The sequence below is a fragment of the Arvicanthis niloticus genome, chromosome 23 (assembly GCF_011762505.2).
Source record: "Arvicanthis niloticus isolate mArvNil1 chromosome 23, mArvNil1.pat.X, whole genome shotgun sequence".
NCBI classification, from domain to species: domain Eukaryota; kingdom Metazoa; phylum Chordata; class Mammalia; order Rodentia; family Muridae; genus Arvicanthis; species Arvicanthis niloticus.
The window spans coordinates 13574120-13594805 of NC_133430.1; the positions used below are offsets into that span (position 1 = coordinate 13574120).

At 47.0% G+C, this 20686-nt stretch overlaps 1 protein-coding gene across 2 annotated transcripts in view; it reads right to left on the minus strand.

The window, feature by feature from the left end:
- Positions 1-15923: 15923 nt before the first annotated feature.
- Tunar (transmembrane neural differentiation associated intracellular calcium regulator) overlaps positions 15924-20686 on the minus strand; it is a 47000-nt gene continuing 42237 nt past the window's right edge. For both annotated transcript variants that reach the window (XM_076921267.1, XM_076921268.1), the window contains one exon: positions 15924-18422. In XM_076921267.1, coding sequence (XP_076777382.1) covers positions 18237-18422 — 186 coding nt within the window. In that variant the 3' untranslated portion in view covers positions 15924-18236. The remainder of the gene's footprint in view (positions 18423-20686) is intronic.

A 20686-nucleotide genomic window follows, 5' to 3' on the forward strand; every position in this document is an offset into this window, starting at 1 on the left:
GCTTCCTGTTGGATGTTGAGAAGCCCCCTCTGGGCTGCTGAAATATTTAGCCTTCTGTAATTGCTGGCCATCCCTCAGGCTCAGGGAAACTGCTGTGAAGGGAGAAGATTTGAGCAGTGAGTCAACCCAGCCTTTGCAGGGAGAACCTTCTGCCTGGGGTGGGGGGTGTGTGGAACCACAGTTGCTAGTGGTCTCCTGGGCAAGTGCATTGAGGATTTATTTCTGGGTGGAATTAATTTCTCCTTAGAGTGAGCAGTCTCAGCTGCCTCTTCCGGAAGAAGGGTGTTGGGGGGGGGGGTGGGCTGCTCATTTCTTTCTGTGTAACTGCTTTGGTAAATGTCTTTCGGCAGGAAGGCAGTTTTGTTTCTAATTCAGAAACATAAGCAATGTGCTTGTCTCTGTGCAGGATCTGGGGACATCAGAGGCCTGGGAGGTCCTGCCACAGTCTTCTGTCAGGAGAGAGAGGAATGGGCGAGTCTGGATGTAGAGCACACGATGTGTGCACGTGATTCCTAACATTAAAATTCTCAACGGGCTGACTTGAACATCCCAATTTTGGAGACCACACCCTTCAGGTAGCAGTTTCTCTGGAGGAAAACGGCTCACAGGAGGGCTGTTTGGAGAAAGACAACCGAGGGAAGCACATGTTTTGTAGCAGTGGCCTCTGAGGAGGGTTGGGGGTTGGGAGAAGTCTTAACTCTCCTTGCTAGCTGATGAATCTCAGTAGACTCCAAAATGGGCCTTCTGATGGCAACTTGTTCCTCTGGGCTATGAGAGAAATACATTAACTACAGGAGAAATTTACAGTTTATCAAAACATGGCAAATGGCTCCTTGGTCTCTCTGAATGCCCTAGGCAGAGGTGTTAAGGATCAAACTCACAGTCACTGATGAAGAGGAAGCAAGGCTCAGAGATGGCGACATAGTCAGCCCGGGCTGCTAACTTAACGGGTCTTAGCATCACTGTGGAAACATGCCTCTGTGCATGTCTGAGGGATTTTCTAGATGAGGTTAGTTGAGGTGTAAGACATACCCTAGAAGCAGGGAGAACCATGCCAGTAGATACAATTCTGGGCTAAACAGAAAGGAGAAAGCAAGCTGAGCAGCAGAGGTCATCGCTCTCTGCTTCCTACTTATGATGCTATGGCTCCTGCCGCTAAGAGTTCACTGCCATGATGGACTGTACCCCCGAATGGTAAACACACCTAAACTCTCCTTCCTTCAATTATGTTTGTTTATTTTTAATGTATATGTATGAGTGTGTGCATGTGATATATGTGTACATGTATGTATGTGAACATGTATGCGTGTTTACATGTGTACATGTATGCATTGTACATGTATGCACGTGAACATGTATGCATGTGTACATGTATGTGATCCGTGTATGAAGGTCAGATGAAAATGTAAGGTGTTCTTTTCACGTGTCATGTTACACACATGTCAAGTTACTCCCCACTTTATTGGCCTCTCACTAAGCATAGGGGGCAGGAGGAGGAGGCTGGTACCCAGCCAGCCCCAGACATCCTATTTCCGGTCCTCCTGACAATTCTGGGGTTACAGGCATGTGGCTATGCCTGGCTTTTTGATGTGGCTTAGGGGGTTTAGATTCAGGTCCTCATGCTATACAGCAGGTACTCCTACTCACAAAACCAACTTTTCAACCTTCCTAAGGCTGTGACCCTTTAATACAGTTCCTCATGTCGCGGTGACCCTCAAACATAAAATTATTCCATTGCTACTTCATAACTGTAATTTTGCTACTGTTAGGAATCACGATGTAAATATCTGATGTGCAGAAGATCTGATATTTGACCCTTGTGAAAGGGTCACTGGACCCCTCCCAAAGGGAGAACCACACACTAAGCCATCTGCCCAGCTCCTTAGCTACAGATTTTATAGTATCATGACAAGTGCCTGATACAGTTGGGAATTAACGCACTGCATCTCACACACCAGAAACCAGAAGACCCGCCCCACTAAGCAGGAACACAGAGGATTCTCTGGATAGCGGTGTTAGGTACCAGTGGAGGCTGGTGATTCCAGAACAGAGGTAGATGGTGGGGGATGCAGTCTTTACAGGTCCTTTCTGGATGCCCAGCAGTTTGTAATTAGAACATTCGGTGTGCTTCTCTGTTTCCTGTGAGGGAGGTGGTGCTTTCTGTCAGCGGGCCAGTATAGCTAAAGGCTTCTAAATGAAACCTGGAACCTGGATTAGAAAGAGACGAAGAAAACCTCTTGTTTCTGAAATGATGACAGCCTCCATCCAAATCATTCAAGTAACAGCTCTCAGGATCCAGGCAGTTTTAAGTCAACATCAGGGGTGTGCTCCATCTGTGCCTGGCTGTGGAGTGAAGATAAACAGCGAGCCACTCTGTAATTTAACCTGTCACAATGACGTACAATGCTGGCCAGCACAAGTGAGTGCAATTTGCGTTAGCTACCAGTTGCTACCCGCCATTTGGCTGTTTAGCGGTAGGGTATATGGAATGCCCGACTGCATGTGTTCTTCACAGTGCTGCAGGAAGGTCTGCACTACTGAGCTAAGAGTTGACGTTTATCAGAGACTCCTTGCCCTGTGCCTCTCCTACCGTTGAGTGTTTGCCATTAAGTCAGTGACAGTTGATCTTATCAGCCCAATACGATGAAGCAGGTAAATCGTGCCTCTGTTTAAGGCTGAAGAATCCTGGAGAATTTGAATACTTCACCCCGAGGTCTACACAGCTCGGGTTGACGTCAAGCACGTTGCTGCCCCTGGAAAGTGCGTGGGGCACCACGGCAGCACCGACCCCTGACTGTTCAATACTATCCGGCTCGCCGTTGGCTCGCTGCTGGTCTGAATTTCTGTTATTAGTCTCACCATGAGGCTTCCCACTGCAGTAATGGGCTTTCCATAGTCTCCTTAGAACTGAGGTTTCCCATGGTTCCCTTCTTGGTATATTTCTGCCGTGTGAGAGACGGGGTGCGGGACTTGATGGTAGAGGCTCTTACCGGAAGCTCCCCTCAGTCTCTGTCGTGGTTAACAGACATCGAGTTAAATACGCTGATTCTCCAATAATGAGATTAAAATCTACATAGGAGCTTTTTATTATATTTTTACTATATTTTATTATTTATTATTCTATTATTATCATATATCTATTAAACTTTTAATATGTAAAACCGAATTTTAATTTAGCAAATAAGTTAATAAATAAAAGCAGGTGTGACCGTCCCCACTTTGCACTCACAGGGACTGAATTTCAGGGGTGAACAAACCTGCCTTTTGCCACACAGTAGGCAGGGAGGTCAAGACTAAGCACAGTCTTTCAAGCACAAGTTCATACTGCTTCAGGTTCCCCGGGAAGATAACTGTAATGTTTATCCACAGCCACCCCTAGTTGAACATACCTTTATCTTAGTTGGAACCAAAGAGATTCCGGAGCCCGGATCTGGCCACCATGGTTACTCCTCTGAACTTGTCTTCACAGACCTGACCTTCTATGAGAATGGACCATTTGTTTATTCTGTTCTCTAGTGAAGCCCTGGCCAGATGTCAACATCCAGGAGACACTCAACTATTTGTTGATCGAATAAATTAATAAATGGATGAACAAATGAATTGTCATCATTGGCTCTTCCTCAGAGGTTTGGCTCTCAGCCTCTTTTATCATCTTGCTTCCTGAGCACAAGAGATCTTGCCTCTGTGTCCTACATTCTGACAAAGACAAGGTGCACAGACAGGGAAGGACATGGCTCTGTCTTTTCCTGAGGTACCAAGTCTGTGGGGGAGGTTGGAGAACAGTCTACTTTGTGAATAATGTTTTGTGTTTGGCTTTGGACAACTTATGAAGCATTCTCTTGATTGATGATTGATGTGGGAGGCTTCAGCCCACTGTGGGCAGTGCCATCCCCTAGAAGGTGGCCCTGAATGGTACAAGAAAGCAGGCTGAGCAAGTATTGAAGAGCAAACCAAGAAGCAGCCTTCCTCTGTGTCCTCATCTTCAGTTCCTGCCTCCAGGTTCCTGCTTTGAGTTTCCTGCCCTGACTTCCTCAGTGATGGAGTAGGAGCTATTAGGTAAACCCTTTCCTCCACAAGTTGCTTTTGGGTAGAGTTTTTTTTTTTTTATCACAGCTTTTAGAAAGCAAACTAAGGAAATGGGCTTTCCACTGGTGGAAGCTAGAGATGCTGTATGCCTGTCTCTGTAAACCACGTGACCCAGCCTGCCAACACAGAAGCAGAGGGAGCAGCACACAGAGTCCAAGAGTCAAGCGAGACTGGCCTCAGAGCCCATCTTGGAACCTGGACCTCTCCTTCTTACTTGGCACAAAGAGCTGTGTTTGTAGAGTCCCCGGTGCACCAAAATATCCCTGGGGATTTCCTCCAAGCTCCTCAGGCACACACAGTGAATTATTCACCTTCTTCATTAATATTTGATTCCTGACAAAAGGGTAGGTTTAAAGAGGAGGAGGGAGCCAGGGTGAGCCCACTTCTGCAGCCTCTTGCTCAGCCTGCTTTATCTTTGACAGCTAAACATTTTAGGGAGTCGATAAGGGCCCGTGCCACTCTTTATAAGCAAGTAGTTTAGAAGTTGAGGCTGGATATCAAGATTAAGACACACTGATGAACACACAACTAAAGTCAACCTAGTCTTCCCCAAGCTGGGAAGACTCAGATGAGCCTGGGATTTAAATGTCTATATGGTGAGAAAACTATGAAGTTAAAAATCTGAGGACATATGGATGTTCCTTGAGTGATTCTACCAGCACCTGACCAATACAGATGCAGATACTCACAGCCAACCATCGGACTGAGTCCGGGAACCCCAATAGAAGAGCTAGGGGAAGGACTGAAGGAGCTGAAGGGGACTGCAACCCCATTAAAAGAACAATATCAACTAACTGAACCACCCAGAGCTCCCAGGAACTAAATCACCAACCAAAGAGTACACAAGGAGGGAGCCAGGACTCCAGATACATATGTAGCAGAGGATAGCCTTATCTGATATCAATGGGAGGGGAGGAAGGCTCGATGCCCCAGCATAGGGGGATGCTAGAGGGGTGAGGCAGGAGTGGATGAGTGGATGACAGAGCACACTCATAGAAGCAAAGGGGAGGGGAGGAGGCATGGGATAGGGGGACTGGTGGAGGGGTAAACGGGAAGGGGGATATCATTTAAAATGTAAAAAATAAAATGATTAATAATAATAATAATAATAAAAACTGAAGACATTCGGTTTGGAGACAACTTAGTATCACCAGACAACAGAAAGTTATGAGACTTTGTGTTTGGGCATGTGATGTGCACCTGTCACCTGTTCCCACTTCTCTCTCTCTCTCTCTCTCTCTCTCTCTCTCTCTCTCTCTCTCTCTCTCTCTCTCTGGCTCTGCCACCCATATCTTTCTCCTAGAGTCCCACGACCAAAGCCTACACATCCTTCGAGGAGAGCCCCTTTGAAGAAGGCTTCCATTATTATCCATTGTATTCTAGGTTCAGTGAGGCATCATGGGTAATAGGATACTTCCGTCTTCCTATTACACACTAGCTTCTCGTGGCGAGCCGGTACGTCACAGACATCTCTGAGCTCTTCAGCTGTACATGGTGCCTGAGGCAGAGTAACTGCTTCACACAGGATCCGTGGATGGAAAAATGAGTCAAAGAGTCCGTGGCCTCAGAGGAGGACCCATGATGGGGAAAGTCTGTGGAAATGTGATTAAAAAAAAAAAAAAAACGGCGGTGTGTTTCTGTGGGTGCAGCGGTGGGGCATCAAAAAGAATTTTGAGCATCTGGAGACAGCAAAGGTTGACACTTGAGGCACAATCATGTACACTCCGTCTAGGCTTTAAGACAAACAGAGAGCTATTGAGATAGGCTTCATGATTCTGGAGGCCAGGAAGCCTGGATGCAGCCCCTGGAGAATTCAGTGTCTGGCGAAGCCCCATTCTGCAGAGACAATTGACTTCCTCAAATGTCGTCACACGGCAGAAAGGGTCGGTTCTGCTGTTATTCACGAGGAAACTGATCCCTTCTCTGACTGTTTTACCTGAACCAAGACCCTCAGATGCAAAGTCTTCATACTGCTATTGTTCGGGTAACAGGCAGAGGGCTCTCGAATAGACTGCAAGAGTGCTGTCTCCATGTTTCCCACAAGATTCTTCACTCTTGCAAGTCTTGCTCCAGGGATTCTTGTCTCTTCCTGAGCCCCGAAAAAGCCTGCTTCCATGGGCCTGGCTTCCGCTAGTTCTGTGTGTCTTGCACACTTCAGCTGGCAATATGTTCTAAAATCATCGTTCAGATCACAGTCACGATTAAACATTCCCTCTGAGCCCCCTTTCCAGCAGAACATAGCAGGCTTATCACTTATCCCCGGGGATTGCTTCCGGTGCCCCCTGCTCTCTTCATCCTTCAGATAGTCACGCAGTGGGTTTCTCTGTTCTCTCTGTCATTGTTCACATCCCCCTTCAGTGTCGGGGGAGGCTGTGCTTCATCTCACTTCACGCAATGTCGTGAATCAGCTCCATAGGTAGTCTAGAGCATGAACTTTACTAAACGAAGTGAAGTTCGATGGGGAAAGAAACCATGTTGAGCCTCTGTGTGGATCCTTAGTGCTGCACTGTTCGTGGCTTTGGACCTGTGCGGCTGGCTTCTTGCCTCTTCTCCTTCCTCCAAAAGTTAATAACTTGAAAGAAGAGATAAGGGATTTATGTTTGATGGCAGCAGCTCTCTGTGGAGCACAGTTCCAGATCAATCCAACTCAGTAAGGACTTATGTGTACCTACTATGTAGCACACCTACTGTGGGACAGTTCCAATCTGAGCAATGGGAACATCAGAGCTGGCTTGGGTGGATGTGTCCAGAGAGGCTGAGTAACTGGTGAAGGGTCTCTGGCTCATAAGTAATAAAGATAATATCTGAACCTGGGTCCAGCTCTTAGCAGAACCTTGCAATCTCCTATTAAGTTACGGCCCCTTCTTTCTGCCCTGGCTTTTCCCCAGACACCCTCCATTCCACACACTCTCCCCAGCTCCCTCCTTACCATATCTGGCAGGTTACATGGTCCAACAGGGCAGGCAATGCTCCATTTGGAATCCTGGCTCATGAACAGACATTTGGAGGAGTTTTACAAATCTGGGTTTGGGAAGAGAAATGCTTGTTTATAACCTGACAGCCTGCATGGCAGCCTTGCAAAGCCAATAAAAACTCTCCATTTGGACAAGATTCCCGGGGCAGAAAATCCAGTGACCAGCTGTTGACAAAGCAGATCAACAGTCTGCTCCCTGGCAGGCGAGGGTGCCACTCTTCCAAGGGAGGTCAGGACAACGAGTCAGGTCTTCTTCCAATCAGCAGGCAGCTGTGTCCTCTGCAGACTTGACTGTACCAGAGACAGCACCAGGAGCCGAGGCATTAGTGGTCCTCGTGGGGATGGGCTGGGGGATGCTGACGAGATCGAGGTTCCCACAGTAACAGCCCATTAACCGGCAGATTCGGGCATTTGATATGAGCAGTAAGGATGTTGTTGCTAAATCGTTTGTGTCAGGTGATGCTGGCATGTCTGCAATTCTTTTTTTCTTTTTTCTTTCTTTTTTTTTTGGTTTCTGCCTAAAGGGATATTGAGTTAGGAACACATTCATTTACCTTGTGGTTTGTGAAACACATTTATGTCATTCACAGTTACCTTCATCTATAGTCTAGCTGTTTCTAACAGGAAAAGCTACCGGGAATATTGAATCTCACTTAACTGAGTGAGCCACAGGATGGACCAAAAGCTCAAAGGCAGAGATGAATTCTGTGTGTGTGTGTGTGTGTGTGTGTGTGTGTGTGTGTGTGTGTGTGTGTGTGTGATGTACATGATTATGTGATGAGTGCACATGTGTATATGGAGATAACCGGTTGACAACCTGATGTATTTCTCAATGGCTCTCCAACTTGTTTTTTTGAGGGTCTCTCACTGAACTTGGAACTCACCAATTCAGCTAGATCAGTTGGTCAGTGAGCACCAGGGATCTTCCCTTCTCTGTCTTTATTGGTGATGGGATTACATGCATGTTGCCATGTGTGGCTTTTGCATGGACGGTGGGAATCCAAATTCAGGCCCTCGTGGCTGTATAGCAAGTCTGTTTTCCCACTAAGCCATGTTCTCAACCACTGCAGATGTGTTCTTAGTAGGAGCTTTGTCTGTGACACCCAGCCACCACAGAACATGGGGGGAGTGGAGGGGGAAGCAAGTTTGAGATGTGGAAGAAGGAACCTGGTCTGGAGATCTGGCTAGTCTTTCAGGCATCCAGAATTCCACTGTTGGATGGTTTTAAACACACATGAGACTCTGGGTCTCTTTGTGGTTACAGAGTACACAGAGAAGATAACAGATGATGCATTATGAAATTCTCAAGCCTTGATCTCTCAGTGACATAGCTAAGATTCTGAACGACTTTGGAAGTCACAGCCAGATGCAAGCATCTCTATTCAGGACACGGGTGTGCAGTTGGCATTTCCCTGACTTTAAGAGTTGCCTACATCTGATCATTTGTCATTCGTGTGTCTCCCTTTGCTTGTATCCATATATTCATGTCTTTTGCTTATGAAAAATAAAGGGCCAGGGTGTTTTTATTACTGAGTTGTAATTCTTATATATTATTATAAGATCCTTCGTTAGATTAATGTACTGCAATTTTTTCTCAGTTTATGACTTGATTTTTCAATTTTTCTAACGGTGGTTTTGATAAATACAAGAATCATTTCTCTTCTTCCTTTCTTTCCTGCTCATCCCTTCTCTTCTTCCTCCTCCTTGCTCCTCCTCCTCCTCCTTTCTTCTCATCTTCCTCCTCCTCTCCTACCCTTCCTCCCTTCCTATTTTTCCTCCTCCTCCTTAGCTCCAAGAATCAAATCCAGGGCCTCCAGTGTCCCAGGCAACTGCGCTACCTCTAAGCGATGTCTTCAACCTTAGTGAACAGAGGTTCTGAATTTAACTGACGTCTGGATTATCAACTGATATTTTACAGTGAGCGTTTGTGTGTCTTAAGTAGGAACCCCACATTGGGTGGGTTCTTCTTTGTGTTTTCTTATAGATGCACTTATGACTTGGTCTTTGCATTCATAATGTGCCCCGTGTGAGAAAGGGGACCGGGTTCATGCACACCCACCTACCTCCCTCAGTCACTTCTACTTTGTTGAAAAGGTTCTCATTTCTCCATCATATTGCACTGGTATCTCCGTGAAGATCAATTGTCCTATTAGACATGAGTCTATTTTTAGATGTCCCTACTCTATTGCATTTCTCTCTCTCTCTCTCTCTCTCTCTCTCTCTCTCTCTCTCTCTCTCTCTCTCTCTCTCTCTCCACCAAGCCCCAAACACCTTGTTTGTTGTATGTTGTAGCTTTAAAGTGAGTCGTAAAATTCAGTGGCGGAAGTCCCAGTGCTTATTTTTTCCTGAACGCCTCCCAGCTGGGTTGCAATTCCCACATACATTTCAGAACTGTCTTGTCAATTTCAACCCAGAAAGGTAGCCGAGATTTGAAGGTGATTTTGCTGAACACACGGTTCAAATGTAGGGAAAATGAATGCTAACGGTAGCAACTTGTTTCCCCTGCAGATCTGAAAAGCCGTTCCTCGCCTGGATCTTTCAGAATTTTAGCTAAGGTTCCTCATTTTTATTCACAGGACTTATCTATATTTTAAAATTTTTATTCTTAGTCAATTCATAATTTTATATTGACATTCTGCTTCCAGCTTTAGGGTTTAAATTTTTATAATTAAGAAAATGTTTAAATATACGTCCTGCTTGTAGATATACCTTGGGGTGTCTAAATTGTCCTATCATGGGGAAGTTTGATACAATTTCTTAGAAACCAAGTGTGAATGCCAGATGCTGCCAACCACTTTTCTGCACCTCCTGTGTGGCCTCTGTGTTCTCCTTCACTCTGTGAAGTCTGCCATAGCAACCTTTTTTCAGTTGTTAAATCAACTTTGCATTTCCGAGACGGACCTCATTTTGTCAAAATATATTACATTGTAAATCATGATTTGCTAATTTTAAAGTGACTTTCATATCTATGCCCATGATAGCCATTGGTGCAGTTGGGGAAAAATTATTATTTGTTTTCTGTATCGGGGTAATATTATTGGCTTTGTGTAATGAGTTGATAATTGTTCCCAATTACTTTGCTATCTGGGAGCCTTGATGCCCTGTTGGTGTTATTTCTGCTGCACTGTGAGACCCAGTGTGTGCTGTGAGTTCTTCTGGTGGCTGTCACTCCACCTCTGTCTCTTCTTACAAAAGCGACTAGGTAAAGACATGAAGATAGCTCAGCTGGTGGCAATGTCCTCCATGCCTGATGACCTGAGGGGAACCCCAGAAACCACAAGGAGGGAAGAGACAACAGACTCCCACAAGTTAGCTTCTTACCTCCTCACAGGGGCCATGGCACATGCAAGTGTGTATGTGTGTGTAAATAAACAAACAAATAAATAAATAAACAAATGTTATAATTTTTAAAGGTACTAGGCAGTAGGGGATCTAAACCCTGCCACAGAGCACCAGATATATGTCTCCATGTTCTGCGTCCACTTCACTAAGTTGCTTCTGACATTCATCTGGACCAAGAGGGAGAGCTTTACTGCAGAGCCCATCTCTACAGAGGATTGCCAGCACCTCCATCCTGTGGTGTGATTCCGGATACCCACACATTTGCCACCCCCACAACTGATGTTCTATTTCTTTCCTTTGTGAGTGAGCAGAAGATTGAGCACAAACTCCAAGCCTCTGCTGGAGAGCTCACCTCGCTCAGGCTCCAACATGAAGTTACCTCCACCGACACTATCCCCTCAGACTCTGTGTTCCTACGGATGACCTGGACACCGTCCCCTCAGACTCTGTGTTCCTACGGATGACCTGGACACTGTCCCCTCAGACTCTGTGTTTCTATGGCTGACCTGGACACTGTCCCCTCAGACTCTGTGTTTCTATGGCTGACCTGGACACTGTCCCCTCAGATTCTGTGTTTCTATGGCTGACCTGGACACTGTCCCCTCAGACTCTGTGTTTCTATGGCTGACCTGGACACTGTTCCCTCAGACTCTGTGTTTCTATGGCCAACCTGGACACTGTCCCCTCAGACTCCCTGTTTCTATGGCCAACCTGGACACTGTCCCCTCAGACTCCCTGTTTCTATGGCTGACCTGGACACCATTCCCTCAGACTCCGTGTTTCTATGGCCAACCTGGACATTGCCCTCTCAGACTCCGTGTTTCTATGGCTGACCTGGACACCGTCCCCTCAGACTCTGTGTTTCTATGGCTGACCTGGACACCGTCCCCTCAGACTCCGTGTTTCTATGGCTGACCTGGACACTGTCCCCTCAGACTCCATGTTTCTATGGCTGACCTGGACACTGTCCCCTCAGACTCCATGTTTCTATGGCTGACCTGGACACTGTCCCCTCAGACTCTGTGTTTCTATGGCTGACCTGGACACCATCCCCTCAGACTCTGTGTTTCTATGGCTGACCTGGACACCATCCCCTCAGACTCCGTGTTTCTATGGCTGACCTGGACACTGTCCCCTCAGACTCCGTGTTTCTATGGCTGACCTGGACACCATCCCCTCAGACTCTGTGTTTCTATGGCTGACCTGGACACCGTCCCCTCAGACTCCCTGTTTCTATGGCTGACCTGGACACTGCCCCCTCAGACTCCCTGTTTCTATGGCTGACCTGGACACCGTCCCCTCAGACTCCATGTTTCTATGGCTGACCTGGACACTGTCCCAGGTACAGTTCCACTTGGCTTTCACAGGAAAAAGATTTTTTAACATTACTGACTCAATCTTGTATCTTCCCTTAATGTGAACAAAACCTGTACATCTCTCATCCTCAACCTTTACTTGATTAGGCTAGCTAAAGCATATGCTCCAAATAATCTTAATATTGAAATGTAATTCACCAGACAGTGAGGAAAAGGAATGTTCAGAAAAATTGAAGATTTGGTCAAAGGTCAATAGCCAATAAATGTTAGAGTCCAAACTTGAATTTAGATTTTTTTTCCATATTTTATTTCTATTTCTTGTTTTTTAAATATATATATATGTGTATATATATATATATATATATATATATATATATATATATATATGTATATGTACACACACACACACACACACATACATACATACATTCAGGGGAAAAAAATGTGTGTCCTGAGCCAGATGGGCTCTCTACTGATTTACTGCTCAGACACCCACAGGTCCTACCATCATCTACCAACTTCTCTGTAGACAAAGGCAACAGGAGAGAGTGTGGGTGGCCAAGCCATCATCACTACATCACAGCTGGTCTAGAATTTTCGCTCACAGGACTCCCCAATACCAAGGCAATCTCAGGACCTCAGCTCAAAGTCCTACAGTGGAGTCTTTAGAACTAGAAAGACAGAGGTGAACTCTTCAGAACCAGAAGGGAAACCCAAAGAGACAATGTACCCTTGCATGGTCATGTAATGACCCCAGTGACTGGGATGATGAGTCTCCGGTGCTGGCAAGGGGAGTGGGTAGCAACTCCCAGAGAAGGACGGCAGTGTTATGATGGGCAGGCAAGAACAGGAGTACGAGTCTCTTAGGAGACCATGTGTGGAGTTAGGCTGGTTGACCATATGTGGACTCTAGAAGTCAGCACACCCATGATAGCCTACTCCTGAATATATAGCTGTGGGTGGGCAGCTGCTGTCACCTCCCGATTGGAAGTCCTAGGGACTAAGTGAAGACAAACAGTTCAGTAGATTTCATTCCTGACTAGTCTCCAGGGACAATCCATCTGGGCCATCCTTGGCTTTTTGTGAGGTGGCAATCGCCCATTCTGAATGAGAGAGATGAAGAGCAACTAAAGAACTTCTCGATCTTCTCAGAATTAGGGCTGACTCGACTTTGTGCTTGTCCAATTTTGATTCCTTTACTCCTAAGCAGATAGATGCTACCCAGGCCCGCTGACAGTCATGATTGTTGTTATTACTGATCTATAATGTCTAAGGTTATTCTGTCAGTGGCCCTCTGTTTCCTGAACTAGCCTAGGCAGGACATAGAATAATGCTGGCCATCAGGGGACCAATGGCAGGCTGAACACTCAGGAGTGAGACCAACCCTTAGCATACCTTGAATGGAGGTCTACTTGCCTTTATAAAAGGCCTGCTTAATGAGAGGCCCCTCCTCGCTCTTCCATTGTGCTCCCAGGATGTAGGGAAAAGAAATGCGACTTTCAACAGTCTTGAGAGAATTTACAGAGGCTGCGTGATTCTATTTCTTAGGGTAAAACAGCCATCTTCTGGGAAAGCATGTGTAGATTTCTGTCAAATGTTTATGAACATAAAGTATGAGCAATCTGTTCCTTCCATCTGCTTTCCATGAGAGGCAAAGTTCCTCACATACTAGTGCGAGCATCTTCCCGACCACACGGGGCTCTTCATGAAGGAACGCCACGGCAGAGGCCACATGTGTAGTGAGGCAGGGGCCCAGGGTATGCGAGGAGGATTTTTAGAACAGGAGTCGGGAATTATTTGGTCCCTCAGTTTTTCTCTTCTTAGGATGTGGCCGGATCATTACCAGCCTGGGCTTCTGACATGGCTGTTTGGGATGGATTGTTTCCATGAAGAACAATCATGGAGGTGGGTGGGCTGTCTCCTGCATGGAGGCCCTAAGCTAAGCCTCCGTGGTGGTTCTATCTGACCTCTCGCCTGAGTGTTAGAGGCAAGGCTGAGGGGAGGAGTATATTGGGTATGTTGGGGAGAGAGCAAGGAGAGTGTGAGAGCCACATGCATGCATTCACACACGCACACACTCATGTGCATGCACTTACACATGAATGCACTCACACACACATGCATTCACACACACATGCACTCACACACATATTCACACATATGCACTCACACACATACATTCACACATGCATGCACTCACACACATGCACTCACACACATACACTCATACACATGCACTCACACATGCACTCACACATACACTCATACACATACACTCATACACATGCACTCACACATGCACTCACACATACACTCATACACATACACACATACACTCACATATATACACTCACACACATACTCACACATACACTCACACACATGCACTCACACATGCACTCACACATACACTCACACACATACACTCACATATATACACTCACACACATACACATACACTCACACACATGCGCTCACACACATACACACTCACACACATGCACTCACACACATACACTCATACACATACACTCACACACACTCACATATATACTCACACACATACTCACACATACACTCACACACATGTGCTCACACACATACACTCATACACTTGCACACACATGCGCTCACACACATGTGCACTTACACACATGCACTCACACACATACACTCACACACTCACACACTCACACAATACACTCATACACATGCACTCACACATGCACTCACACATACACTCACACACATACACTCATACACATGCACTCACACATGCACTCACACATACACTCACACACATACACTCACATATATACACTCACACACATACTCACACATACACTCACACACATGCGCTCACACACATACACTCATACACATACTCACACATACACTCACACACATGCACTCACACACATACACTCATACACATGCACTCACACATGCACTCACACATACACTCACACACATACACTCACATATATACACTCACACACATACCCACACATACACTCACACACATGCGCTCACACACACTCATACACATGCACTCATACATGCACTCACACATACACTCACACACATACACTCACACACATACTCACACATACACTCACACACATGCGCTCACACACATACACTCATACACATGCACTCACACATGCACTCACACATACACTCATACACATACACTCATACACATGCACTCACACATGCACTCACACATACACTCATACACATACACACATACACTCACATATATACACTCACACACATACTCACACATACACTCACACACATGCGCTCACACACATACACTTATACACATACTCACACATACACTCACACACATACTCACACATACACTCACACACATGCGCTCACACACATACACTCATACACTTGCACACACATGCGCTCACACACGTGCACTTACACACATGCACTCACACACATGCACTTATACACACACATGCACTCACACACATGCACTCACACATTTGCACTCACACACTTGCATTCACACACTTGCGCTCACGCACTTGCACTAACACACACATGGACTCACACACACATGCACTGTTTTTGAGATTGTCTATGCTCCACAACAGATAGAAGGTGCTGGAGTCGGGGTTGTGGGGGAAGGGGGTGTTGGCTGAGGCTGGGCTAGGCTGACCTAACCAATGGGAAGAGAAGGCTGTGCAGCTCCTCTGGGTCCAATATCTCTCCCACCCAAAAAAGCCCTGTAAGTCAGGTGATGGCTATGAGTCTGCCCAGTGTGTTTTTATTTCCTACTAAACAGCCAGAGTGGACACAGGGACTGAGCTATGAAAAGAAAAATCCCCAGAGGTGTCAGCCATGCGGAGGGCAGTTTAATTTCTAGGCAGTAGATTAGGGCCAGGTAGAAGAATGGCCAAGAAACTGTGCAGAGGATCTGAAAGGTGATTTTCCCTCCTTCTCCACAAATTCTATTTTAAACCCTCAAAAGCCAATGGGGCTTCTCCAGTCCAAACCAGACAAATTCTGTTTAACAGAGTGACATTCAGTAAGGCTGTGGTGGCCCGTACCTGTGATCCCAGAACTTGGAAAGTGGAGGCATAAAGATCACTAATACAAGGTCATTCTTGGCTACATAACAAGTTCAAGACCAGCCTGGGCTACACATGACTCTGTCTCAAAGAAAATAAATTAGATAAAGTACATACAGCCACGGTCAATTTTTATTAAATCAAACAATTACACACAGGCTCACAAGGAAGTTGACAACACCAATTGGTTTCCCCCTCCCCCGCTGCACCTTTATTGTTTGTTTAGTCCACTGTCCCGAATTACAGTTTGTCTAGACTCACACAGCCTGGTAGGTAGTGCTCACCCCCAGATGCCTCCCATGTTCCTAACCAGCTTCTCTCCCATCTATTTGTATTATATTCTGCCAGTGTCCAAAGAGTTCTTAGGTGGTTTCCTGTTATGGGGTGTGTGTGTATCTGTGTGTGTGTCTGTGTCTATATGAACGTGTGCAAGCACTCACGTAGGGTTGACCTCAGCAAAGTGACAGGCTTTCCAGCCACAGTTACCTTCCTCCTCCCACAACAGCATCCAGGTCCTTGCTGGGATAAGGAACTGGACAGACCGAGGCTAGAATCTGACTCCACTGGGTACCAGCTAATCTCAGGGAAGATTCCTGGATCTGAGCTGTCCTTGCTTCTTCTATGACACAGGAGAGAGACCCCCTCTTCACTGGCTATTATGAGAGCCTGGTGACTTATGTACAAAGTATCTATCTTTCTGGTGGGTAAGAGGAGACATCTCTGGGCAGAGCCAGGTACTCATGAGTATTTGATTTATAAGTCTCTAGTCCTTTTAGTGGAGTCCAAGAGATGACTCCATCATGGTGCCATTTAAGGAAGGAGGCAAGCAGAGACACCCTCCCCCACCTCTTTAGTGTCATCTGAATCCAAAGGGGCAGGCTGCTGCCATTTCCGCCCTTGGCAGAATGAACACTGACCCTCTCCTTAGGGCTGTACACTGCAGCCAGTTTGGGGCTATGTTAGGGAGCCAGAGGCAGGGCAAATTTGTATTTATTCAACCATCCCCTCAGAGAAGAAAGAGATTTGTGTGGGTGGAAAACGGCTTTAAAATGTGCAGGGTTCCTTTACAGAGATCATTAAGTCCCCTCCCAATGCCCTTGAAGGGTCACTTGTCACCGCTGTGTCTTACTGTGTGCACTCTCAACAGTGGGGAGACCTCACTTCCCTCACATCCTACTGACTTCTGAAGAGACCTCCCCAGGCTCCTCACCAAGGAAGGGATAGCTGTCACACTGAACATTGAGCTCTCCCCGATCCCGTCTCTCGGTGGTCACAAAAAAATCAAATCAAAATCTGATAATCGGATGGTTACAGGAGCACACGAGCAATACTGCGCTTGAGCTGGTGACGGCTCCGTCCCAAGGGTGACCTGCAGGCAGGGCTGGGCGCTCGTCTTCCTCCGTGGTAGTCCTTTTAAAACTTGGGAAGCTGATCTGACCTTGTTCATGCATAATTCTCAGTAAAGACAGGGTGCATCTAAGGTCTGCATGCCCACAATCATTTTATATCTCTGACAGAACAACGAAAAGCCGATCAACAATCTTGAAACACACACCAGCCAAGACCATGGCTGGTATTATGAGAAAATGTCCTCTAGACAAGAGATGAGAAGAGGAGACAGTAGATGGAGGTGGGTGGGAGGGAAGGATAGGAGAATTAGAGATGGAAGGGTGAGGAAGGGGAAAGAGAGAAGAGAGAGAGAGAGGAGCGGGGGGCGGGGGGGGGGGGACCGAGGAGGAGAAAGGAGAGCCTGAGGCAAGGCTTGAGACGAGCTGCGACAACTGGATGACTACAGACAAAGATGTCTTGCAGCTGATGGAGCGAAATCGATTAAAACCAAGAAGAGTTATGGATCCAGAAGTGCTTCTCCAAATATTTGGTTCATGCTAAAAAATAGAGCACATTTATTAAAAATATAGATTTATAAACCTCGGTATGAACAGATACACACATCAAGCCAATGAGAAAGGAAAAATAAGTTATCTCCCGTATCAAACAGCTGGAAACATTTGATGAATGGAATGCCTGTCAGCGAACCACACCTAGCACTTATCCTACGGATCCTGGGAGGAGGGCAGCCAAGCTGTGTCCGCCCCACGCATCCTCTTTCCAGTGTGGGATGTGGTCAGCACTACGGGGTGAAGCATTTCCTCACCCGTTTGCTCACCAATGGTGCAGAAGGCTGGTCTTTCCAGCATCCTGCCTGGTCCCCTGCCAGGCGTGCTGAGTTCCTTGTGGCCTGAATAAGTCCCGCTGGATTCATTGTGCTTCAGAGTGTCTGCTCCTCACAGCAGGACGGGTTCATCTGGTGACCCGTCAGAAAGTTCGAAGGTGCATTGATGGAGCAGTGTGTGGTCACCGAGATATGGACACACAGGACCCTTGTCTCATGGCCATCCTGAGGCCACTGAGGCTGCATGGGGCCTTTCATAGAGTGGTATATATGTATACAAAGATGATGACAATCAGGTTCAGGATGGTCCCGACGATGCCAAGCATGGCCAACACGCTCTCTTCTTTGCTCTCTTTCTCTTGGCCTCCCCGGTCTTCATCATTGCCACTCGTGATTACCATCTTGGTTGCAAATGTCTTTATCTTCCTCGCCAGGCTAACCTGTAATGAAGAGAGACAGAGCGAAAGATGGTCATTTCCCAGCATTCTCGCTGAGGCCAGGTGGAAGGGTAGGGTGACTACAGACTTTGGGGCAAGAAAATGGGTGGAAGTGACATCTGTAGTGTCTAACGCAATCATGGGAAACATCCCTCTTGGACACTGAGAGGTGGCAGAACTTGGGGACTGGGTGGGTCACTCAGCCAGTCAAGTGCTTGGCTTGCAAGCTCAAGGACCTGAGTGAGATCCCCAGCACCCACGAAGCATGCACATGTGGAATCCCAGTGTTGGGGAGTGTACTGGCTGGTTTTGTGTGTCAACAGGACACAAGCTGGAGTTATCACAGAGAAAGGAGCCTCCCTTGAGGAAATGCCTCCATGAGATCCAGCTGTAAGGCATTTTCTTAATTAGTAATCAAGGAATGAGGGGCCATCCCATTGTGGGCGGGGCCATCCCTGGGCTGGTGCTCATGGGTTCTGTAAGAAAGCAGGCTGAGTGAGCCAGGGGAAGCAAGCCAGAACCAGCACCCCTCCATGGCCTCTGCATCAGCTCCTGCTTCCAGGTTCTTATCCTGTGTGAGTTCCTATCCTGACTTCCTTTGGTGATGAACAGCAATGTGGAAGTGTAAGTTGAGTAAACCCTTTCTTTCCCAACTTGCTTCTTGGTCATGATGTTTTGTGCAGGAATAGAAACCCTGACTAAGACAGGGAGGCAGACACAGGAGACTCCCTGAAGCTCCCTGGCCAGTCAGTCTAGTCTAATTGGCTAGCTTCAGGAAAATAAGAGATATGATCTCGAAGGAGGTGGAAAACCTTCTTCCTAGGAATGGCAGCCTAAGGTTGGTTGACCTTTGGCGTCAACATATGTGCACACATGGGCATGTGCACACATATACACAAACACACACACACAGTGAGAGAGAGAGAGAGAGAGAGAGAGAGAGAGAGAGAGAGAGAGAGAGAGAGAGAGAGAGAGAGAGAAAGAATGTATGTAAGAATACAAGTTAAAGATTCCAGGGGTAAGATATTAATAACATAAAGACATGCACCCTGACGGTAGCCCTTGGGCCACCCACTCAGTGTAGCTGGCTCTCCCCTTTCCTGGAAAGCAGGAACAGGTGGCTACTGCAGTCACACTAAAGCTAGTAGGTCACACCCAACAGATGAGTCCTCGTCTGTGTTCAGGAAGGCACAGGAGGCATCTCAGTTGCATGTGTTCTGAAGGTAGGGACAGGAGCAGCCCTGAGGGAAGGTGATTCCTTACCCAGAGAGGCTGTAAGCAATCCCTGTGAGGTGTGAAGGAGATGGCCCCACAAGAGACTCTCACGGTCGCTGGCAAGGATACGTGTTGGCACAATTGCTCTGGAACACCATTTGGCACTAGTTAGGAAAGCCAGGAGACATAGTGCACAGCTGGGCACCTGCTCTCCCAGCTGTGCACCTGGGGGAGGGGGCAGCAAGCCTTGCTTTGTGTACCTGGAGACTAAGGCCACATCTCCAGCTGCAGCAGCAGCTGCTGTCCCAGCAAAGGGCCCGAGGCTGCCCAGGTGTGCGTCAGTGCCCTGGTGTAACAGAGCCACACGACTGGAATATTCCATGAGAGCGAGGTGGCAGAGCTGCAGCAGCTGTCCCTGACGGCATGGGAGCAAGCCCAGACACTGGAGGGAGAAAGCACCTCACAGTAGCATGTGCTGAGTCTGCCTCTATTAGTGAAGGCTCCAAACAGCACACTGTTGGGCCATGTGTGTTTTGAGTTCTGTTACAAGCAAGGAGTGATGGCCATGAAATTCAGGAGCGTGCCTTCCTCAAGCCATAGCAGTAAGGAATCCCCTGGGACACAGTGGCCTTCAGAGATACTGATACCTCTCTGCATGGGCTGGGTAGTGGACACTGGGGGTTTGCTATTGTCCCTGTGAAGGACAGCTGCATGTTTCTGCCATAAACAACATCTTTTCAGCAAAAGGCTTTCTGATACTTAGGGATGGCATGGATAATAATATGTGTGCTGGTTGGTGTGTCAGTTTGACCCAAACATAGACATATCTGGGAAGAGACACCCCGACTGAGAAAATGCTCCCATCCAATGGTCTGTAGGCAAATCTAAGGACCATTAATGACTGATGGAGAAGAGGCGGTGGTACCCTGGGCAGTTGATTTGAGCAAGCTGTGGAGAACAAGCCAGTGAGCAGTGTTCTCCCAGGGCCTCTCCTTCAGTCCCTGCCTTCAGGTTCCTGCCCTGCTTTTCCACAATGTTGGACCATTTTCTGA